The sequence below is a fragment of the Schistocerca nitens genome, chromosome 7 (assembly GCF_023898315.1).
Source record: "Schistocerca nitens isolate TAMUIC-IGC-003100 chromosome 7, iqSchNite1.1, whole genome shotgun sequence".
In the NCBI taxonomy this organism is placed as follows: domain Eukaryota; kingdom Metazoa; phylum Arthropoda; class Insecta; order Orthoptera; family Acrididae; genus Schistocerca; species Schistocerca nitens.
In genome coordinates, this window is record NC_064620.1 from 423,165,301 (window position 1) to 423,191,110 (window position 25,810).

At 40.1% G+C, this 25,810-nt stretch overlaps 1 protein-coding gene across 1 annotated transcript in view; it reads right to left on the reverse strand.

Annotated features, from left to right (window-relative positions):
• Nucleotides 1-657: 657 nt before the first annotated feature.
• The window catches only part of LOC126195388 (inositol oxygenase-like), a 34,868-nt gene continuing 9,715 nt past the window's right edge, over nucleotides 658-25,810 (reverse strand). Inside the window, exons 2-6 of the mRNA XM_049933979.1 lie at nucleotides 17,957-18,128; nucleotides 15,878-16,086; nucleotides 10,240-10,376; nucleotides 2,016-2,246; nucleotides 658-1,017 (exon numbers count right to left, since the gene is read on the reverse strand). Of these exons, the coding sequence (XP_049789936.1) occupies nucleotides 909-1,017; nucleotides 2,016-2,246; nucleotides 10,240-10,376; nucleotides 15,878-16,086; nucleotides 17,957-18,128 (858 nt within the window). The 3' untranslated portion in view covers nucleotides 658-908. The remainder of the gene's footprint in view (nucleotides 1,018-2,015; nucleotides 2,247-10,239; nucleotides 10,377-15,877; nucleotides 16,087-17,956; nucleotides 18,129-25,810) is intronic.

The window sequence follows — 25,810 nt, forward strand, 5'->3', positions numbered from 1 at the left end:
TAGACACTTTTTTTAAAGAAAAACTATGAGTTAATTACTGAGACTTTGGTACACATTTCTTAAAAAAATTTCAGCCATAATTTATGACAGCAGAATCTTTTTAAAAGTCTATTTTAAATGCAACACTGTAAAGAACTTCCAGAAAGAAATGAAGCTTCTATTCTGTTTTTATTTCGAGAAATGTGTACCTATGCAGAACATAAATAGTTAACTTGCTTTATTTCACTTATAACACAGCACACAATACAGAAAAAAGTATAAGACCAAAAGCTGTGGTTCTTACAGCAAATTGTTCTCAAAAGATATTTTAAATGATGGTAAGAATTGCATGGGCTAGCAACTCATATTCTTTGATCTCCATTACTTAGGAAACTGACAAATGTTTCAAGGTTCTCATTTGCTTCACGAATCTGTCATTTTCAAGATTTCCCCCTATGTTTGTGAACCATGCCCCCTTGCCAAATACACACACCGCTATTATTCACCGTGATCTAGGGAAATAAAAGAAAGGTTAAGATTAGATATCTGCTTGATTGTAATATGAGGACAATGTTTTAGTGTGACCACGTAATAGGTAACATCATTATCATTGCGCTTCGTCGGTACTCATTTACTCTGAGGGGTCACCGCAAAGAGTAGGATAGTAGGACAACTAAATACATTTACATATAAAACTTTTATTCAAAAAAGGAATACAAAGTCTCATCGAATAAAAACATTTATTTATATAATGAAATTGTGTATATTAAAAAACTTACAGAAAAAGTTATTCAGTTTATTAGTGATTAAACACACAACATAATGCACAGCAAGCTTTTGATCAACCCTTCAGCGTTTGCTATGATAATATTTTCAAACACTTATTTAGACGATGGAAACAACCGCAGACCCGTCGGACACATGGAACACTACCAGCTGAGCGTTCCAGGCAGGTACTTGTCTACGAGGCTCTGGTAGTACGGCTTGAGGGCGTCTATATCTGGCGTTTCGTCGCTCTTCGTGTACAGATCGTACTTGCTGCAACAGACGACAAAGAAAAGTTGCTTAGTGAACACGGAGCAATACCTACCACATAGTACCGGTCATTCAGGTGACATGTAGTCATTCATGCAAATATGGCAAGAATTATTATGCTTAAATTTAAGTATTACTTTCTTGGATGGAACACTGAAGAGGTTTTTTTCTCATTAAATCTGTCTCGATATCTGCTTCAGTTTCGAAATGAAATGTTAATACAAAGAGGACAATCCGTCCTACTTTAAACATCACATTTATTAACAATAATTGAGGTGGACAGGGCTCATTCGAAAAAATTTTTCACACAAATAACACGTCATTTAACATCACATTCCCCCTCCCCCCCCCCCCCCCCCCCCTGCCAGTGTCATCCGAAGAAACCTAAATCAAGTGATGGTGGAAATGAGTTGTTTTTTCCTTTGAACTAAGTATTACATTTACAATCCTGTATAACGCAAGCAAATTTCTTAATCTTTTTCCAGTGCAAAATACTAGACTAGGAAGCAATACATTTTCATTTAAGGTAATTCCTTTGAATGCTTCTAGTGAAAGCGGAATGAACTGTAGCATTGATGTAGCTGTGTTATATGTTTCACTGAGTGTGAAGAATGAATAAATTAAATTCCTTTTCCTAGTTTAACAGTGGGCCCTGTCCACCTCAATTATTGTTAATAAATGTGATGTTTAAAGTAGGACAGATTGTCCTCTTTGTTAGACGAAGTGCTTGACGAATAGCACACTGAGGACACCTTATTGGGAGAAGGGAGATGTTGTTGCGAAATTCATTAATGTATCTATAGAATAACTTACTCAAGATAATGCTACTTCAGTGCACAGAACACAGTATGACGAATGCATTACGTGCAGGTCAGGAAGCGAAGTAATATAAAATTTAGTACGTGACATCACATTAATCAGTCGAAAATTGTTATCTCAAGCAATAATTTGCAGTTGTGAAAGGATTCTTATCAGAGCAAGAGCAGACATATGCTACTTACTTGAACACCTTAACCCACTTGAGGGTTTCCATATCCTCCTCGTTGCAGAGGTGCATGTATTCCCCGTTGGTGTACCACGGGTAGAAGGAGTGGAAGCGGATGATTCTGTGCGCTATTTCTGGCAGCTTGGAGCCGTTATGCCTGAGAGCATGGTACATGTACTCGTCATGGCCCCACGACATCAGCACATTGTTCAGTCCACAGTGCGGTTTGTACATGCCGTACTTGGTGCTGTAAAAGACAACAAATGATAAGCAGATCAGATTGTGCTCAAAAGACAAGTTCACTGAAGATTTTAAGGTTTTTGTTAGGTTTCTCTGGAAACAAAAAAACTACATTTCTTAAATTACTCGGTAACTATGAACATAAAATGACTCAACATTGAGGTTACACAGTTTTACACTGCAGTGAACGATGAAACACATGAATGTTTTCGCTATTCATGAGACCATGTTATTCAGATTATGTACCTAGCAGATGAATAATTGTAGAAAATTCAGCATATATTTCTCAATGACAAATGTTTGAGGAGCACTTGTCAGTCCGATACGTAGCATGGACCTTCATCAAAACGAATTCTGGAAATGTAGATAAGAAACGTCTGCTACGAATAGGTCACATTTCACTGATGCACAGTACCCACTCCTGTAGAAGCTTCACCAATATGCGCCACACAGGTCTCAGTATACAATACTTTACCTGATTGTGCTTTATATTCGGACAACAGTCTAGTTTGCAAGCTAATCTACTTCAGCAGATGGTGAGACCAATGAAACATATTTTTCACTTGCTTTGGAATAGAAACCTTTCATTGCAACGAAATTATTATTTTGTAATCCGGATGATTCCATTTCTAATTTCTGTTCTTACACAGATATGAGACGTGCACTTGTGTTGTAATATCAGTAATGTAATCACACACAAACAGGATGATTCAGCTCCCCCCAACTACAATAAATGTCCTACCAAAACGTCCTGTTCAGTTTTTCCATAAAGTTAATAGTTTGTGTGTAGCGAGCGAGACAATATGAAAACCTTGTGCGTGGTTTTTGAAGGCGTTGCTGGTTGCATAAAACCCATAGTTAGGGCCAGCCGAATCACACTTTATATAGTGAAGGGTGTATCCTACTTGCGATACTCATGACACTCATTTCAGTGTTCACACGAACATTTTTTCGTTATTTGTGATATTCAAGTTAGTACACATACATACAGAAATGTTTAATGCACATATTTACACCGATGTGTACATTGCTAGTGAGAGCCTTCATATTCATTTTGTGGGAATATTTCTCGTAGGTTCCAATGCCTCTTTACAACAGGAGGCTGTGAAGACGGGAAAAGCGCACGTCTCGTGAAATAATGACACCCCGAGAAAATCCGTGAACACTGTTGTAGCGAGCGGTAGGTGTAGTACATACTTGTATATCGAGGAGGCCATTAACCTTAACAGCTCTATGGCTCACAAAATTTTATGAGTGTGTGGGTTCTGAAAGCCGTCAGAAATATAAATGTTATTTTGGAATGCTTATAGCCGGAACATTTTTGGCATTCACTCGTTTTTGGCGATATTCAAGACCGACGAAAATTGCAGACTATTAGACCAATGGGCTAAAAACTTCAAGCTATCTAATCAAAAGTAAATGTGGTCCTATAGTGAAATTTTGCAGACCGCCAGCGGAGAGAAGACATACCGATCTATTTCTGCTGTACGGCATCGTTGTTACTACAACTGGTATGAGAAACTCCAAGTTCTGCTGTAAACCTACACATAGGCTGCATCAGCCATTTTCAGATGCTGTAATCTCAAATACGCAGCATGACTACCACATTTCACAAACTTTTCAAAGCGACATTCATCACCTACTAATGAAATGCATCAAATCATAGCAGGAAGAGTCTATCCACTAGGAATATGACGCAAAATAATTATTAACAGAAACGCAATATTAGAGTTCGTGAATGTTTTGTAATGGAGAGGTGTTGTACTGTTTTAAATACTTCCGCTACGGTCGCAGGTTCGAATCCTGCCTCGGACATGGATGTGTGTGATGTCCTTAGGTTAGTTAGGTTTAAGTAGTTCTAAGTTCTAGGGGACTGATGACCACAGCAGTTGAGTCCCATAGTGCTCAGAGCCATTTGAACCATTTTTTAAATACTTCCGCCCCATGAACGAAAACTTAACTTTGGCATGGAGGTCTGTGCGTTTCAATGATCCAGTGTGCGGAGCTATGCTCCTGGTAGGGTAAACCATGCCAGACTGATCAGTCGATCAGACAAAGAGGACGCTTCCTTTTTTGGGAGAAAATGGGCGGCGACCAGATGGGCCTTTAGCCAAATCTAACACTGCTTCCACTTACATGGGTCAAATTTACTCTGTTTTCTGTTCTTTCGGACTCTCTTGGTCAGTCCATGTTTCCTTTCGAACCCGACGGTATAAGGTTCCGAGGGCAACCCAATAACGGTTGTTCTACGAATTAACGTACCCACTTACATGGAACCTTGATACGCCCGAAAAGAAATTCGTCCGAAAAGAAACTCATCCGAAAAGAAATTATTCCGTAAAAGAAACTTTGTTGTTGTTGTTGTTGTGGTCCTCAGTCCTGAGACTGGTTTGATGCAGCTCTCCATGCTACTCTATCCTGTGCAAGCTTCTTCATCTCCCAGTACCTACTGCAACCTACATCCTTCTGAATCTGCTTAGTGTATTCATCTCTTGGTCTCCCTCTACGATTTTTACCCTCCACGCTGCCCTCCAATGCTAAATTTGTGATCCCTGGATGCCTCAAAACATGTCCTACCAACCGATCCCTTCTTCTAGTCACGTTGTGCCACAAACTTCTCTTCTCCCCAATCCTATTCAATACCTCCTCATTAGTTACGTGATCTACCCACCTTATCTTCAGCATTCTTCTGTAGCACCACATTTCGAAAGCTTCTATTCTCTTCTTGTCCAAACTGGTTATCGTCCATGTTTCACTTCCATACATGGCTACACTCCATACAAATACTTTCAGAAACGACTTCCTGACACTTAAATCTATACTCGATGTTAACAAATTTCTCTTCTTCAGAAACGCTTTCCTTGCCATTGCCAGTCTACATTTTATATCCTCTCTACTTCGACCATTATCAGTTACTTTACTCCCTAAATAGCAAAACTCCTTTACTACTTTAAGTGTGTCATTTCCTAATCTAATCCCCTCAGCATCACCCGATTTAATTTGACTACATTCCATTATCCTCGTTTTGCTTTTGTTGATGTTCATCTTATATTCTCCTTTCAAGACACTGTCCATTCCGTTCAACTGCTCTTCCAAGTCCTTTGCTGTCTCTGACAGAATTACAATGTCATCGGCGAACCTCAAAGTTTTTATTTCTTCTCCATGAATTTTAATACCTACTCCGAATTTTTCTTTTGTTTCCTTTACTGCTTGCTCAATACAAAGATTGAATAACATCTGGGAGAGGCTACAACCCTGTCTTACTCCCTTCCCAACCACTGCTTCCCTTTCATGTCCCTCGACCCTTATAACTGCCATCTGGTTTCTGTACAAATTGTAAATAGCCTTTCGCTCCTTGTATTTTACCCCTGCCACCTTCAGAATTTGAAAGAGAGTATTCCAGTTAACGTTGTCAAAAGCTTTCTCTAAGTCTACAAATGCTAGAAACGCAGGTTTGTCTTTTCTTAATCGTTCTTCTAAGATAAGTCGTAAGGTTAGTATTGCCTCACGTGTTCCAACATTTCTACGGAATCCAAACTGATCTTCCCCGACGTCCGCTTCTACCAGTTTTTCCATTCGTGTGTAAAGAATTCGCGTTAGTATTTTGCAGCTGTGACTTATTAAACTGATAGTTTGGTAATTTTCACATCTGTCAACACCTGCTTTGTTTGGGATTGAAATTATTATTTTCTTCCTGAAGTCTGTGGGTATTTCGCCTGTCTCATACATCTTGCTCACCAGATGGTAGAGTTTTGTTATGACTGGCTCTCCCAAGGCCATCAGTAGTTCCAATGGAATGTTGTCTACTCCCGGGGCCTTGTTTCGACTCAGGTCTTTCAGTGCTCTGTCAAACTCTTCACGCAGTATCTTATCTCCCATTTCATCTTCATCTACATCCTCTTCCATTTCCATAATATTGTACTCAAGTACATCGTCCTTGTATAAACCCTCTATATACTCCTTCCACCTTTCTGCCTTCCCTTCTTTGCTTAGAACTGGGTTGCCATCTGAGCTCTTGATATTCATACAAGTGGTTCTCTTCTCTCCAAAGGTCTCTTTAATTTTCCTGTAGGCAGTATCTATCTTACCCCAAGTGAGATAAGCCTCTACATCCTTACATTTGTCCTCTAGCCATCCCTGCTTAGCCAGTTTGCACTTCCTGTCGATCTCATTTTTGAGACGTTTGTATTCCTTTTTGCCTGCTTCGTTTACTGCATTTTTATATTTTCTCCTTTCATCAATTAAATTAAATATTTCTTCTGTTACCCAAGGATTTCTATTAGCCCTCGTCTTTTTACCTACTTTATCCTCTGCTGCCTTCACTACTTCATCCCTCAGAGCTACCCATTCTTCTTCTACTGTATTTCTTTCCCCCATTTCTGTCAATTGTTCCCTTATGCTCTCCCTGAAACTCTCTACAACCTCTGGTTCTTTCAGTTTATCCAGGTCCCATCTCCTTAAATTCCCACCTTTTTGCAGTTTCTTCAGTTTCAATCTGCAGTTCATAACCAATAGATTGTGGTCAGAATCCACATCTGCCCCTCGAAATGTCTTACAATTTAAAACCTGGTTCCTAAATCTCTGTCTTACCATTATATAATCTATCTGATACCTTTTAGTATCTCAAGGATTCTTCCAGGTATACAACCTTCTTTTATGATTCTTGAACCAAGTGTTAGCTATGATTAAGTTATGCTCTGTGCAAAATTCTACAAGGCGGCTTCGTCTTTCATTTCTTCCCCCCAATCCATATTCACCTACTATGTTTCCTTCTCTCCCTTTTCCTACTGACGAATTCCAGTCACCCATGACTATTAAATTTTCGTCTCCCTTCACTACCTGAATAATTTCTTTTATCTCGTCATACATTTCATCAATTTCTTCATCATCTGCAGAGCTAGTTGGCATATAAACTTGTACTACTGTAGTAGGCATGGGCTTTGTGTCTATCTTGGCCACAATAATGCGTTCACTATGCTGTTTGTAGTAGCTAACCCGCACTCCTATTTTTTCATTCATTATTAAACCTACTCCTGCATTACGCCTATTTGATTTTGTATTTATAACCCTGTAATCACCTGACCAAAAGTCTTGTTCCTCCTGCCACCGAACTTCACTAATTCCCACTATATCTAACTTTAACCTATCCATTTCCCTTTTTAAATTTTCTAACCTACCTGCCCGATAAGGGATCTGACATTCAACGCTCCGATCCGTAGAACGCCAGTTTTCTTTCTCCTGATAACGACATCCTCTTGAGTAGTCCCCGCCCGGAGATCCGAATGGGGGACTATTTTACCTCTGGAATATTTTACCCAAGAGGACGCCATCATCATTTAATCATACAGTAAAGCTGCATGTCCTCGGGAAAATTTACGGCTGTAGTTTCCCCTTGCTTTCAGCCGTTCGCAGTACCAGCACAGCAAGGCCGTTTTGGTTAATGTTACAAGGCCAGATCAGTCAATCATCCAGACTGTTGCCCCTGCAACTACTGAAAAGGCTGCTGCCACTCTTCAGGAACCACATGTTTGTCTGGCCTCTCAACAGATACCCCTCCGTTGTGGTTGCACCTACGGTACGGCCATCTGTATCGCTGAGGCACGCAAGCCTCCCCACCAACGGCAAGGTCCATTGTTCATGGGGGAAGAAAGCTTTAGCGAGGATCAATTTCCCCGTCATGAACCCATTCAAAATACATTCACAAAATCGCAACCTTTTTTGCAGGATCACCAAGTTTAAGTTCTTGCACTGCAGCTCTTTTACATGGCTTTAGCCTTTTGAACTGATTTCCTAGGAGACCTTTCCAAAGCATGCCAAATGTTATCCAGAGTTTCTTCTGTTTGTACTTTACGTCACTGTCCATGCTTCCCGTCAAGAAAACTTTACGTTTCACGAAATTTTTTCATCGCTCGATTAATCATACTCCGGTTAGAAACTTTAAGATCAGGAAATTCCTTTTCAAATAATATTCTTAAGGCACGCGCAGATTGTATACGTGCGCACGCGCGCGCTTCTGTGTGTGTGTGTGTGTGTGTGTGTGTGTGTGTGTGTGTGTCATACTCGAATACTCTCTGGCGAATAGAATAATTGTATTTCATCATTTCACTTGAAACACTTTTACACAATACACCGTATTGTCACCTAACAAACACGTGCTACCCTGTAGCAGTCATTACAGAAACCAAAAAGAATTTGAAAGGAACGAAAAGCCTAGAAGTTTGCCTGATGTTATATAGTGGAGCGTCATCTGAGTATGTAGTGAAGTGGCTGTTTTGATAGACAAAAAAGGGGAAGATAAATGTGCTCTTTGCACTAGTAAGACTGAAATTTGGTATAGAACATCTAAGAGTTATACGGATCTACGCTCCAGAAGAACGACAGAAGGAAGAAACAGATCTGTACTATGAAGACTTGCAGTAACATATCCGTAAAATAAACAACCATTGTCATGTCATCTTGGTGGGAGCCCTGAGTGCAATATTATGTAAAGAACCCAAACACCAGTTGATCGGCAGCAATGGAAAAGATGCCATTAACAACAATGGAATAAAACTGAGAGAATTTGTCGTCTGTAATGTACCGAAAGTAACCAATATATTTTTGAAAGAAACATCTATAAATACAAACGGTCTACATGAACCCACAGATCTCTTATTAATTACATAATAGCAGATAAAAATCCAGCTACAAGGGTGATGAGCACACACATTTTCAGGGTGATAATAGTGAGATATTGACCAGTATCTTGTTAAATCAACGAACCAGGTATGGGGAAGGTGAAAGATACAGAACAAGAGGAAAAATGAAAGGGACCCAAACTTTTAAAGAACATCTACACCAAGAAAAGAGTTTAAGGAATATATATATATATATATATATATATATATATATATATATATATATATATATATATATATATATAAGTGCAGGCTAAACAACCCTCCAAAAAAAATTTTCAAGCGAACCATAATACGGATCGCTAAAAAAGAAATTTGGTGAAAAATTGAAAACGAATCGAAAAAGGGGACTTAAGATTGGAACGGAGAATTAGGACAAGTCATTTAAAGCATACAGTCAGTTATAACATAAACAGACTGAGAAAGCTAAAGAAAAATATTTTGAAATCAGAAATGAAGCCCAAAAAAATAGTTGATCGTCATGGGATACATTTGTTGCACCACTGATACTTCCAACTTATCACCTTCTCAATCTAACTAACCAAAAACAATTTTTGTAGAGTTTGTTACGTGCCGAAATACATAGGGCTTTTACCTGTTATTTATTTATTCCGAGGAAATTCGATTTCCTTGCAGCTGTATTTTTATTTTATTGTGATGTACAATCTATCTCGAGACAACTTTGTTTCATCTACAGGTACCTAGTCAGCATGATGCACACATGTGACATCTACATTGCATTCAATTTGTACCTACAGATATTAGTTAAGTAGTCACCAATTAACATGCATACATTCATTTAAAACGCAACATAGTAGTCAAATACAATAATCAGAGAAAATAACAGACGGGATATTTATGCAAAATATTGTAGGTTGTAGAAAATACTACTAACGGGATATCCAAGTGTCAACCTGTCTCCGCGCACGCGTCTAAATGTATACGCAATTCTTGGATGGCTCAAATGGTTCAAAGGGCTCTGAGCACTATGGGACTCAACTGCTGTGGTCATCAGTCCCCTAGAACTTAGAACTGATTAAACCTAACTAACCTAAGGACATCACACACATCCATGCCCGAGGCAGGATTCGAACCTGCGACCGTAGCAGCAGCGCGGCTCCGCACTGGAGCGCCTAGAACCGCACCGCCACCGCGGCCGGCTTCTAGGATGGGATTCTAACTGTGAGCGCCAGTCAGAATACTTTGTATTACCATTATTGCCAATTTCTGAAGACCAGCATGTAGCATTTGGTCGTTGCGAGGTATTTTGAAAGCAATTTGGCTAAAAAAAGTAGAAGAAAGTCATTAATGTGAACGACATACTTGTATCGTGGGTCCTTGCCGTCCGGGTTGTCGACGAAGCTGGTGTCCCTGTAGACGATGGAGTCGGCCCAGGCGCAGCCCACTGGGAAAGTATCGCCTACGACGGCCCACTGAGGCTCATCGTAGAACGCCATGAACTGAAACGGAAGAAACATTCTACTTTTCCGGAAGACGAACGGTAAATGCTAGTTACCGAGGTCCTGCTCAAGCGAGGCTCAATGTAGTGTTAACTAATCCTACTTCAAAGCTCCCAGACCTCCGTGTTAACCAGTCCTGCTCTAAAGCCCTCAGACCACAGTAAAAAAAAATTAACATCGTATCTCACAATTTTTAATCGGACATCTTTTGAGAAAAATATAACGATGGCTCTCTGTCAGTTGCCAGATTAAAAAATTGTGGTGTCACCGCCAGACACCACCCTTGCTAGGTGGTAGCCTTTAAATCGGCCGCGGTCCGGTAGTATACGTCGGACCCGCGTGTCGCCACTATCAGTGATTGCAGACCGAGCGCCGCCACACGGCAGGTCTAGAGAGACGTCCTAGCACTCGCCCCAGTTGTACAGCCGACTTTGCTAGCGATAGTTCACTGACAAAATACGCTCTCATTTGCCGAGACAATAGTTAGCATAGCCTTCAGCTACGTCATTTGCTACGACCTAGCAAGGCGCCATTATCATTTGCTATTTATCTTGTGATGCATGTACCGTCAGAACGATGTTCACCAATTATGGATTAAAGTTAAGTATTCCAGATTCTACGTACCTTTTTTGCTAGTCTCAAGACATTGTCCTGTTCCAGACCTCACGCCATCCTGCGTGAGCTTTAACGCGTGCCTTTCGGCTTCCCGTCATTGTGGATTGGCTGTCTTGCCAGTCCACAACAAAAATTACCTCCAGTCTGGCTGTGAGGCAAATGCGACAACGATAATTTGGGGCAGGCGAGGTGGAACACTTGTATCAGCCTTTTCATGGCATGTGGCACTGCGGAGATCATAATCATCAAAGTATAAAAACTCTGTTTAACGAAGAGGATCCTGTATAACAAATTTTCCAATGCTTGATCTTAGTCTGAACACACCATTCAGATTTGTTGATCCACATAGTATTCTGCAAATTGGTAATGCACTAAGTAATCGGTATTAACAAGATTTTTTTTCCTTTACAGTTTTTACGAGACTGTTTTCCTCAGCATTCTCAGTACAGACTGACCTACCGTAGCCTTCGAGTCCAATTTTCTTCAAGCATTTTCTTTTAATCCAGTTTCTCTCCTGTTTTCTCCCATATCTCTTCCCTTTTCTCTCTTCTTTGTTCTCCCTTATCCCTCCCCCTACACAATTAACTAATGCCTAGATAATGTATTACCCATAGCAGTCAGTAACTTAATGAAAAGCCGTTCCACAGGTCAGTTCGTAAATGAAAGACCCTTCATGTTTAATGAAAGATATCTTTCTTTATACACTTATTCGATTTACTATGAAGGATCCGTTGTTGTTGTTGTTATGACAGTGGTCGTCTTCAGCCCTGACTGTTTCGATTCAGCCTTCCTTGCTAGTATAATCTGTACAAGCCACCTCATCTCTGCATAGTGATACTAACCGACATTCATTTCAATCTGCTTACTACAGTGAAGCCTTGGTCTCAGTATACAGTTTTTACAGACCTCAGACGCCTCCATCATCAAACTCAGTACTTTGTCAAATCTCTGGAAGTGTGTCATCTATCAGTTCCTTCTTTTAGTCAAGTGGTGGCATAGATTTCTTTTCTCTCCGATTCGATCCAGCATCACTGGTGGATTTATGTAACGTAATTCTTGTGATGGCTGATGACATCTTTATAAACTGTGTTCCCTCCTCTAAGAATGGCATTGTATGTTATTTATATGATAAGGCTAAAAAGACAAGGCTTTCGCTAATCTTTAATGGAACAGGATGTTAGCTGTTCTAAGACACAGTAGTATCGACTGCAAGGGTTGAAAGGAAATCCATTATACCCATACGAAGCAGGCTGGAATAATTAACACTGATAGACTGGTGAAAGAGTTTAAAATCAGCAAATACGTTGCTCATCGTCACCATTCATACTAGTTTGTATACTGAAGATCCAATATAAGACGCGAAAGATTATCTCCATGCGTGAAGTTTTTTTCAGGAAATGGGAGTGATACGGTTGGATGACTCCATAGACGTGGTTACTGAAAGCGATTAGGAACTGGTTCGGGAACTTAAAGAAACCGGATGTGAGCTGGCTGTTAGCTACAAACGCACATAAAGAAAACGTAAATTAAAATATTTGACTGTCTCTGCAGCAGATAGACATGATAGATGGTTAAATGTTAATCTTGGACAGGACACTATAGAAAAGTGCTTTTAACATTGAATGTAGACTCTCACAGTACTAACTTTCAGAAACAGATTTTTCTAGATAGCAGACATACTGAAAAATTTCTGTGGCAAGCAATCAGTGATCTCTGTACTATCAGGATATCGAACTCCAGCTGTCTGAAGGTGCCGACCGAAGAATCCCGATTTCCTTCCTTACTTAATTACATGACCGCCACGAAATGTTACTAGAACGTAAAATGAGAACACTTTGCCATTCTGCTCCCGCAACAACCTATTCATAGCATACTGACGTAAAGTTCAGAGGCAGAAATAAGTACAGAACCCAGGTCGCGTGTATGATTTTATCCAAAAAACTCCAATGAAAGGACAGCGGGTCCACTATATCGCTGGGAACTGGCCTTATGAAACGGCATAGGAGAAGTTTAATCTGTTTACGCCTTCGTGTGGCTGCGTTTCGGGTCAGAAGCGCTGCTATGATTGAGTAATGTATTAAGTCGCTTTGAAGACAGTGTCTGCTGATTATTCACAGATTTCGTTTTATAAATGTTTGTTGAGAATCTGACTCGCATCGCGCAGCTTGGCATTACATAAACTCCAGCATTTCCAGATTTTTAACGTTCATTTCCCTGTATTCAAAATAACCATTCGTTGTTAGGTGAAACGATCAGTTTTCGAGGCATGGCAAAAAACCGGGTTTACGTTAATTCACCCAAATAATAGCACTGTGAATTCATCGCACCCACGTCTAATGAAATGTTTTCATTATTTTCTAATGAATGTGCAGGAGATTTACCTTAAAGTTGGGAAAATAGAAGACGAGGTACTGGCAGAAGTAAAGCTGAGAGGATGGGTCGTGAGTCGTGCCTAGGTAGCTCAGTCAGGAGAGCACTTCCTCGCGAAAGGCAAAAGTCCCGATTTCGAGTCTCCGTCCGAAACGCAGTTTCAGCCTTCCAGGAAGTTTAATATAGAATTCTTGTTGTTCATTTCTTTCTCTTATGTTGATCTCTTATATCGTATTTTTCACGCACTCGGGGTTGTGTGCTTCGTTGTAGCTCTGACTATGCTTTAGGTGAAATAATAAATACTTGAATCCAAATGTATGAGATTTATTCCAAATTCCGGGTTACTGTTTAAACATTCGATCATTTTCACGATAGTGTGTGCACTTTGCAGCCTGCATCCAGTTACCACATGCAACTTCACAGACTTTCTGCCTTCGGCAGCTATTCCCGTTTTAGAGAGCCGCTATTATAATCAGTACACACCGAAATCGAAATACACAGTACGCTTCGGCCCTTTCTTCGCATGCCTTTCAGGTTAGAACGTAAGTCTCTATCTAGAGATTCAGAGAGAGCTGGTGTACTACACTTCATGTACAACGTGATTGCTGTGTGTACTTACAATTCAGATTTGAAAATTCAGAAGGTTGTATTAACAGACTGAGCCATGCATAATCACTGAACGTGACTTTCCTACAAAGTCGGCTGCTTACACGCTCGAGAAACTGGATAATGAACTTATCACAAGTTAGTGGCTTCATAGAATTTATTCAAATGTTCATTGATACCCACTACTCTTTCGTTGCACAAAGTAAGTTATGCATATCCTACAGTATGTTCTAGTCGTTTTATAATATCAATTTGTGGGTCTCAAGTTTATAAAGAAGAATGCGTTTATTGAGGACCTATCTGAGGATACGTATTTGTACGTACTGCGAATAGGTAGCAAAAAGTAGGCAGCTGAAAATATCGAAAAAATGTAGATCTTAAGGCAAAAGAAATAGTATTCATGAATAGCCATGGGTGCAGAATGTTGACAATGGTTAAGACTCAAATGAAGTAATCAAAAGATCTTGAAATTTGTGTTACAGGAGACTGATGGATTGAATGAGTGAGGATTCAACAATTCAACACGAAAAAGTACGTACGAGGGCGTGCTCAAAATTAATCCCTCCGAACTTTTTAAATAAAAGAAACGATATTAACATTCTGCACCTTTGTTCTTCAAGTCTACATATTAGCAGCCCTCTGCTGCTAGAACAGTCAAAACTGAAGCGTGTAACACGGCGATGTGTAACGTAACTATGTCGGCACGTGAGAAATAGCGTGCGAGTATGGAGTTGAGGACTGGAAGAGTTCGCCCACACATGGAGCATTCTCTCCTTCAGCATGACAATGCTAGGCCCACAAGAGTGCCGCAGCATCTGCAAGAATCCCACGCTTTGGGTTCAATGTCGCCGACTATCCTCCATACAGTCCCTATTTCGCCACATCCGATTTTCATCTGTTCCCGAATCTTGAAGAATACCTTCAAGAGCTACACATTGATAGTGATGAAGCGGTGCAATCAGAGACCAGGTTGTGCCTCCGTCAACAAAGTGAGACATTCACAGTAACGGTATCCACAAAAGGATCTATCGTTGGGTTCAAAATTGTTCAAATGGCTCTGAGCACTATGGGACTTAACATCTGTGGTCATCAGTCCCCTAGAACTTAGAGCTACTTAAGCCTAACTAACCTAAGGATATCACACACATCCATGCCCGAGGCAGGATTCGAACCTGCGACCGTAGCGGTCACGCGGTTCCAGACTGAAGCGCCTATAACCGCACGGCCACGCCGGCCGGCCGCTATCGTTGGGAGAAATGTGTTCATCGCCAGGGTGACTATGTAGAGAAATGAAGAATAAAGAAGTAGAATGTTAATGACGTTTGTTTTTTAAAGCTTTAAGAATATTCACATACAAAATTCGGAGGCACTACTTTGCAGTACGTCCTCATAACAAAGAAGACATTGCGTCTCAGAGCGAGGTAGCTTGGTTGCTTATTTGACACGAACAAAATTGGTTCAAATGGCTCTAAGCACTATGGGACTTAACATCTGAGGTCATCAGTCCCCTATACTTAAAACTACTTAAACCTAACTAACCTAAGGACACCACATACATCCATGCCCGAGGCGGGATTCGGCACTGCGACCGTAGCAGCAGCGCGGTTCCGGACTGAAGTGCCTAGAACCGCTCGGCCACAGCGGCCGGCGACACTAACAATATTTGGAATTCTCGAAGAAATTGATCTGAGGGATTGCCCTAGTTATGAGTATACTACGTTATGTAATACTGAATGTGACTGAATACCATAACTAAAACGAAGGTCGACAGCCGAAAAATCGTTGGCACCTGAAGCAAAAGGCAGTTTTTGTGACACATAGGGTCGCAGTTTAAACATGTGAAGTGCTAGCCGACATTACAGAGTCTCATGTGATTTCGTACAAAACACAAGTAAGCGAGCTAGACACACCTTGCCCAGGTCGTGTATGAGTCCAGTGAGCTGCAGCCACTCGCAGTCCGGGAAGTCCTCGCGGATGCGTTCGGCTGTCTGGTAGGCGTGCACGATGTTGGGCACGTCGACGTCAGGGTCACTCTCGTCCACCAGCTTGTTCAGCGTGTCGAGGGCTTCCAGCACGGGAGCACGGAACTTGTCGAACTTGCGCCACTTCTCGTGCCGACCTGAGAATAAAAAGGGGCTAAGTTCGGCTGTCCCCTTTACCTCGTGCAGTTTTTACCCTCAGATGGAGATCTGTAGCTCTGATAAAGTCTCTCTTCTAATGCAACTTAAAATAAGCGAGCAAGGATACACAATAACGAAGAAATAAGTACAATTACCTTATAACCTTACCATGAGATTTGCCAACATGGGGTGTCCCTAGTGCTAATACGTTACGTCAAAAATTCGCTGGAACTTACAAGTGAATGAAGTTATTGAGGCTATAAGAGGTAGATATAACGTGCCATTGTCCCCTAGCAAAGCATAGTAACCGCTTTAGTACGACGAAGCACAGGGTGACGCAAAATAGGTGTTGAAGAGCAATTTCATACTGTGGTTTAAGTATATGCCGAAACGGTTCCATTGTGGTACTATTGTGTTGTACTCTGGGAGCTGTATAGCTAACTCAACGACATTTCACGTATCAGAAGAGAGGCACTAACATTGCAACATCATTTGTTGATCGTACAAAATTCTGGACATACCGTTGCCGGTGAGACACGCATTGAACACCACACTCGTCCAAGAACAGTACCATCGCGGAGTGATTACTTCTCGGTGAAGTTACAGTACAGAACTGAAGTTAAAATTCAAGCATCCTCTCGTACAGAGTCTGTGTGATGTTCTGACCAGATACGAATATGAAGGGACAGTCAGCAGGACGACCAGCCTCAGTTGTAACACTGGAGAATATGGAACAGGTGCGAACCTTGTACAACGACGAGCGCACTACACAACAAGAAACTCTGCACAGAGATTCAGGATGTCACGGCGGTCTCTCCAGAGTATAATGAAAGAGAAACGTAACCTTTTCCCCCCTCACAAAATTCAATGGTGCCAACCTTTCAAGGTTACGTATGTGGAGCGACGATATTATTTTGTAGATGGGATGATTGAGGCCTTTGAAAATAGAACAGTCGATTCGGATCGGATCTGATTGGTGATGAGGCACACTTCCAAAATAGTTCAAATGGCTCTGAGCACTATAGGACTCAACTTCAGAAGTCATCAGTCATCTAGAACTTAGAACTACTTAAACCTAACTAACCTAAGGACATCACTGAGTGACATCCATGCCCGAAGGAGGATTCGAACCTGCGACCGCAGCGGTCTCACGGTTCCAGACTGTAGCGCCTAGAACCGCACGGCCACTCCGGCCGGCGCACACTTCCATCTCCATATGTATGCCAAAATACAGAACTGACTCCATGGGGCTACTGTGTCTCTAACGCTCAAGCTGCTGCTCCATCTCAACACCAAAAAGTAAATGTGTGGGGCGCAATTAGTGCTCAAGCCATTAAGTGCCCATTTTTATGGGGAGAGCTGTCCCTGCGGAGAAATAGAACAGGTACTGGAACGCGGATTTGTACCGGCTGCACGAGGCGGCCGAATGGCCCGAAACTTCTGGTTCAAGCAGGATGGAGCTTGTCCACACCGTACAACGGCCTCGATTTCTTTCAGGAGACCTTCAGAGATCCGATCGTCGTACCGGCCACTTTACAATTCACTGGAAATCATGTGGAATGGTCTCCTTATGGTCCCGATTATTTCAAAGATACATTTACAACATTCCAGAGCGTTGGTATTGCAATTTCCAGAGAGATCTGTGCAGTCTAAAATAAAGGTTTTCCAAATTCAGTTCAGGACTCTATACATATAATACTGCAGAAGGAAAGCACTTAGAAACCTTCTGTATTAAATTTCAGTTTGTCTACTATAGTATATTATTCTGTCAACCCCATAATGTTTTGTAGTCCACAAGACTTTTATAGCCCCTATTTTGTACCACCCGTTTTTAGGTACTTGTGTTGTGAGAGACGCTCGGGTACTTACTCTTGACGAAGTCCACGGTCTGGTGCGTGTGCATGGCGAGGTAGAGCTTGCGCACGCGCTCCTTGACGGGGTCATTCTCGTCGATGGTGTAGTCGCGGAACTGCGAGACCGGCTTCCCTGCGTATAGGGGCTCCGGCCTCAGTAATTCCGAAGGGTCGAGCAGAGGCTGCGGCTGTGGGCAAACGAAAACAAGGGTTAGCGTAGCAGCAACAACACAACACATACATTACCTGGCGATTACTTCTTGGGGAGCAAATGGTTCAAATGGATCTGAGCACTATGGGACTTAACATCTGTGGTCATCAGTCCCCTAGAACTTAGAACTACTTAAACCGAACTAACCTAAGGACATCACACACATCCATGCCCAAGGCAGGATTCGAACCTGCGACCGTAGCGGTCGCGCGCTTCCAGACTGTAGCGCCTAGAACCGCTCGGACACTTCGGCCGGTTCTTGAGGAGCACTTGATCCTCTTATGCACTGAGTGCAAGATACGACGCACGTACAGCAAATACATAAGATTAAATTAAAACAATAATTTAATCAACATGACCTTTAATTTACCATGTTTTTAAATCGGAGGAAAAAGTGTAAAATAATTCCTTCAAGCCCCATATACAGGGTGGTCCATTGATAGTGACCGCGCCAAATATCTCACGAAATAAGCATCAAACGAAAAAACTACAAACAACGAAACTTGTCTAGCTCGAAGGGGGAAACCAGATGGCGCTATTGGTTGGACCGCTAGATGGTGCTGCCATAGGTCAAACGGATATCAACTGCGTTTTTTTAAATAGGGACCTCCATTTTTATTACATATTCGTGTAGTAAGTAAAGAAATGTGAATATTTTAGTTGGGCCACATTTTTCTCTTTGTGATGGATGGCGCTGTAATAGTCACAAACGTATAAGTACGTGGTATCACGTAACATTCCGCCAGTGCGGACGGTATTTGCTTCGTGATACATTACCCTGTTAAAATGGACCGTTTACCAATGGCGGAAAAGGTCGATATCGTGTTGATATATGGCTATTGTGATCAAAACGCCTAACGGGAGTGTGCTGTTGAAAGGTGGCTACACTGAGCCACAGCGCCAGAGATCGCTAGAGAGCATTGTTCCGCCGCCTCCACAGGAAGTGATTATTGAGATGTCGTAGTGGGCAGTGCTTGTCCAGGACTCGTAGTAGTCAGTTGGTGTTCAGATGTGCTAGTAGGGAGTGCTTGCTGAGATGTGATACTGAAAGGTTCTTGTTCAGATGTGGTAATAGCGAGGCGGTGTGGAGATATATTGTAATTATGAGAGTGATTTTGGTCAATATATGAAGGTAACGAAACTTGATTTATTTTTCATTATTTCCATGTTTTAAATAATGTGTCATTACAGGTTCAGTCAACAAAGCATCTGGCTTGGGTTCTTGGATTAGAGTGTAATTGTGGTTCTCTTGAGTAATTATGGTATTTGTATTTTCTTTAATTAATTCAGTATAATGTTATTTAAAAATTGTTGTGTTGTTGAAGAAGAACCGTGCCAGATGCGTACGTTGAGTCACACTCCCACACACAGAACAGTTACTCTTGTGCTTGTTGTTGCGTTGGTTTTATAGTTGCTGGGGGCTTAATTAATTAACTGTGTTAATGAAAATTTCCATTTCATTCTTTGTTATTGTTCTAAGCAGTCAGATTGCGTAATAATACGAGTCAGGGCCAACCGTTTACGAGACTTCGTAATCGGACAGACAGCTGATAAAGCAAGAAATCAAAATCATTTTCATTACATTTTTAATTAAGCCCCCATGCACGTGGCGTCCACTGCTTCGGATCGTCCCTTGGAATTCTTCTGATTGTGTAGACAGTAGTATTGTTGTAGTAATTTGTAGTTCAGTAATTGTAGTCTATATTGCATGTGTAGATTTGGTAATTAGCATTCTTCTAATGGTATTTTTCAAAATTTAATTTTTATTGCCTTGTATACGCGTTTGACGATTTAGTGCAATTATTTCAATTGTTCGTTAATCGTGTTTGAGGGAAACATTTCGAGTGAATGATTGTTGGAGATAAAGTGTCATTGTGTGCAATTTTCATATAGTGACGAGTTTTGTATATTTTGTAAATGATTACGCGATCGATGATAAAGGCAAAAATGATGGATAGTGAGAATGACGAAATTTTTAACATGGCGAACTCGCCAACAGAGGAAAACAGTATCATGAATAATGAAGTGGAAAACAATTTAATAAGTCGGAAAAATAGTCCGGAACCATTTCAAAATTTTTCTCAATCAGAAAATTCACAGAATACGAGATTAACGATAGAAGATTCTGAAATAGTATCGAACACAGATAGCTTTACAGCCATGACGAAAGAAGTTGGTTTCGCGGGAAATGTTAGGGGCGAAAAGAATTTCGAACCGGCTATTATGGAGCAGTTGTTGGGTGCAATATTAAATTTGGGATCACAGTTACGATCTGAATTGAAAACAGATAGGGAAACATGGGGATCACAGTTACGATCTGAATTGAAAACAGATAGGGAAACAATGGGATCACAGTTACGATCTGAATTAAAAACAGATAGGGAAACAATGGAAACACGGTTAGACTCACTGGGATCACAGTTGGGATCACAAATAGGAACAATTAAAGCAGAGATGGAAACAATGGAAACACGGTTAGACTCACGAATAGGGACATGTTTCAAAAACATGAAGGATGAATTAAAGAAAGAGATTAGAGAGGAAGTACAACCGATTTTGAATGCTCACAATAATAGATTAATTGTAGTAGAAATTAGACAAAGGGAACAGGATAGAGAACAGGAAGAAAGAGATCGCGTGATAGTACAAAAATTTTCAGAGTTAAATTTACAACGTGCACACGATAAGGAAGAAATATTTGAGAGAATCGAGGAATCCGTTCCAAATGACAGAATAAATAACTTAATGCAACAGTGTGAACAGTTAACTACTAAATGTGACAATACTGAAACCCGAGTCGCGACACTTACGGAAGACGTAAGTAAACAGAAAGAAAAAATAGGTGACTTATCGGAAAGAGTTGAGGAGATTTCAGATAAATTGACAAATCTTAGTTTACATGGGGACAGAGATTCAGATGATACAGCTCCATTACCATTTGCAGAAACCGAAGAGTACCAGGACATAAATAAGCATGTTGAAAATCAGGGAAAAGTTAATGAACGCGTCAAAAGGGAATCTGAGGCATTACAAAAGCAAGACAAATATATTGAAAGCGAAATCGCAGGAAAAGACAGCAGACGAAATTTAGTATCACAGATAGCAGAGGGCTTTGAAGAAAGTAATTTGTTTCATTTACGGGATGTAACAAGAGAGCGCCAGGCGCGCGAACTTGACAATAATCGACATTCAAACTGGGACAGACGCGGTAGGTCTTTGTCGCCACGAGGCGAAAACTTTGACTATAAACACTTTTTGACTGTTCGGAAATTTAAGATCTTCCGCAATTCTAAAAATGACATACATCCATGTTCATGGTTGGATCGATTTACGTGCGCACTTCCGCCAAATTTGCCATTAAGTCACAAACTGAAATTTATGTGCAGCAATTAAAGTCCTCAGGGGATTCACTACACTAAGTGAATATGTGCCGTAGCGATCACAAGGCCCCGAGCTGTAGTGGTGTTATTTCCCTTTTAGTTTTCTGCACCGCTGCCTACTCTTTCACTATTCTTTGTATCTATAAAAACAACTCTTCTACTATCCATCTACCTAGACAGTAGGTAAACAATAACCGGATTTGACTATTTTACCCGAAAGTGACTTTGGAAATTACCGTTTGGATTTACTATATTTTCTGCAGCATTCATTCGTAGCTTAAATGAAATTTTACCTGCTTATCTTCGTGACAATATTACTTTATATGTTGACGATATTCTTATTGCTAAACGTTCTTGGAGTGAGTACAACAAAATTTTGGATTCATTATTACGTATTTTTGCAAGAGTTGGCATTACAGTGAACTTGGAAAAATCTGAATTTGGTCGTTCTCAGGTGAAATTTCTCGGTCACATTATTCCTACAGAAGGTATTCTTCCTGATACAGAGAAACTAGACGCTATTTGTAATTATGCTGTTCCTACCACAAAACGTGATGTTCGTAGTTTACTGGGTGTCTGTAATTTTCTTAGACGCTTTGTTAGATTGGATGATTTGGCCACACCTCGTTTACACATTTCAGTTATGCGCACTTTGGTCCCAGAAAATGCTTTCATAAATTGCGAGAAAATTGCTACTTCAATAATATGGAAAAACGTATTCGATCTGTTCTTGCCAAATGCAAATTATGTCAAAAGGCTAAGCCGTCAACTGTTTCTCACAGAGCACCGTTGTTTCCTATCATTCCAGCGAAATTAAAGGAGATGGCTGCAGTCGATTTGTTCGGTCCAGTGGTCCGTTCTACTAATGGTTTTGCGTACATTTTCGTAGCAGTGGAATTGACATCAAAATATGTGTGTTTTACACCTTTACGCAAAGCAACAGCTCGTTCAGTATCTAATGCTTTCATCAAACATTTTCTTAAAGAAGTTGGTCATGTTGATAAGGTTATATCAGATAATGGATCACAGTTTCGCTCTAAAATTTGGCTTCGTACTCTACGGCGTCGTAAGATTAAACCAATTTTTATTTCACTTTTTCACCCTCAATCTAACGCTTCAGAGAGATGGATGAAGGAAATCAATAAATTGTGCCGTCTTTATTGTCATCAGAATCACAGAACTTGGGATCAGTATCTTCATATTTTTCAAAACATTCTGAATGAACTTCCTAATGATTCAACTTCTTTACCGCCTCTATTGATATTAAAAAATAAAGTACCAACAAATCGCATTTCTGAAATCGTTCCTTTTCCGCCTTCACGGAAACTGCGGCATTCTGAAGTTGTCAACCTGGCTCTACGAAATATTGGGTCTGCGGCTGCAAGAAGAGAGAAATCAGCTAAACGTCCTGGTCGTTTAAAAATCTTGTCAGTTGGTCAAAAGGTGTTAATTAAGTCTCATCGTTTATCTCATAAAGGAAAAGGCTTATGTCGCAAATTTTTTCTGCTTTATAACGGTCCGTATAGAGTTCGCAAAATTATTCATGATAACACTGTTGAAGTAGAAACTCTTAAATCTCGGCGCTCTAAGGGAATACATCATATATCGAACGTAAAAATTTTTGTAGAATGACATACTTTAGAGAAACTAACAGCTACGTAAACATGCGGAGAATGCAAGAGTACCGCGCTGTGTTTTGGCGGCGGCACATACTCAAAGCAACAGTCAGTCTGCGCGCCGCACAAGGCAGTCGTTGACCGCAAACAATCACTTCCTACGTCACGCGCCTACAGCTGATCGAGCACTCAGTGCGAATGCACTGACAGACGTAAACAAATACACAGTCTAATTTCTCCGAATAAATTCTGTATAAAGCTGTGGTGACTTTATAAATTATGTTATTAACATTCAGTATTTTTCAGGATACGGTTGTGTAAAATATTTAAGACCTTCAGGTAAATTCTGTGCGTGTCCGACGTTAAGACGACTTGCTATAGAGAAAATTTCAGGAAGAATGTAATTTCAAACTAAAAAGGCAATGATTAATTGAGTTTATTTTTCAGGTAACATAATTTCACTTAGGTACGTACTTTAGATGTAATTTGCTGCTCGCGATTACGTGATTCATACTTTGTGCTAAATTTTATGTTCTATGAATTTACTTGTAAAGCGACGTGCTTGTGTACATTTACTGATTTTGACAATTATTGATTAATGAACAGTGTTATTACTTGCGTATATTATGCATCGCTTGGCTGCTATGCTTTTTCACTGACGTCATATTTTTTTTATTATGTGCCAGCTGTGCTTATTTATTTAAATTATAATTGTCACCTGATTAATTGTGCTGATGTGGTTAGATATGTAAGTTACACTTTGTGATTTATCTGCTTGCGCCTTCATGTTTACTTATTAAGATTACATATGAACATTTATTTGCTTATGTCGATGTGATGCTAATGACCTGTTTATTGTGTAAGGCATGTTTGCTGCTGTGCGTATGGATTGCATATTTACACGTTTCTGTTTTGTTGTCATAACTACTCTTCAATTTAGAATATAGAAATGCTGATATACTGTGTACGTACATAGAGTTTAGGTCACACTATTGTATTAATTATAGATTGTTCGCTTGGCAGAGCCTCGTTATAGGGATTGTGCTGCATCCACTTGTTGACATTCTGTTCTCTACTGGTATATTTACTCGCTATTGCATGTTTTGCTTACGCTCAGTGCCTTATATTTTTAAGATAAGAAAATGAACTGCAGTAATTCGACGAACGACATTAGTACAAAAAAAACTTCATGGAAGTCACATGAGTTGGACGTTTTATGGAATCTGTATAAATTTATGCTAATAGGAAGGAAGCTAACGACATGACATACCAAAACTAGGTTTAGACCATTGACAGTATTACACTGCATTTTCGTGAGCAATTGAAATAGGAAGTGACACTTGACACAAAAAATACTCCACATGTTTGCTTCTGCTATGATTCTTGAAGTGGTGTACACACTGTGAAATATTATGATCATTCACACTCCGTAATCGTACTTAATCACTGAGAGTTATTCGAACTAAGGTCTGTTAGAGGTCATGTATGCATTTCTTTTATTTAATGATGGACAAGGAACCAAAATGTATCTTATAATTTATAATGAGTAGAAAATTTGGGTCAGATGGATTACACAGAGGTTGTGTGTGGACACTGTGTCTTCGGATTGTATGGGATGATGAATTGAAGTTGCACTAGGATTTTATCTGTACTTGTTCGAGGAGACTGACTAGAGGAAAGAGTTGTTATGGAAGTGAAATGATATTGGTGCTGAGGTTTATATGTATCGACGTATTATTGAAGTATTAAGATTAAGTGATGATTATTGGAGTTTGGTGGATAAGAGGTAAAGTAAGTGAGGAGCATATTTTTTTTTTGTTGGTCCATATGGAACAAGGAGGATGAAGATGGCAGACTAGAACACTCAAGTAGAAAGAAGATTGCCTACACACACACTTTGTTAAATCAATAAGCAGTATACATTTTTTTTGAAGAGAGGAAGTATTTGCATATCTTGGCTCACTGACAGTTGTTCAGCAACAGTACAATTTGATCTGGCTTGGCAAACATTGGTCTTGACATGATGACTATGACGTTGACTAACTATTATTGACTGTTATACATTGCTGCCACTACTACTTGATACACATAATGAACATAAAATTTCGACAGAATTGCATTTACACAGTTAACACTATTCAATTACACAGTAGCACTAATGTGGATGAAAGATGAGTGAGTGTGTTTTGTGTGTTTTCCTTTTATAATCCCAGAGAAGTGATCCCAACCTATCTCCTAAATATTATTTCACTTGTTTGTTGTGGCTTGCACTGACACCCATAAATATTATAGGTTAACTGTTATTGTGTACTGTAATAGTTAATGTGACAATTACCTGATATCATTTGTGTGTTTATTATGATTTGTATGTTTAGTGTAAGAGCATTGATAATAATTTGTTAAAGAAATTGTATGAGCATTCAAACTATTGTTCATGACTGAACTGTCTCAGTAGTTATGGTGAATAGTATGGACTGTTACTTGCACTTTTTCTACATGATTGGTGCCACAAGGACATGTTTAATTTCTGCTGATGAACTGTGTGATCAGTGATTGTAAAAAATTATGGACTGTTACTTGTACCTTTTCTACATGATTGGTGCCACTAGGACATGTTTAATTTCTGCTTATAAACTCTGATGAACAGTGTGATCAGTGATACT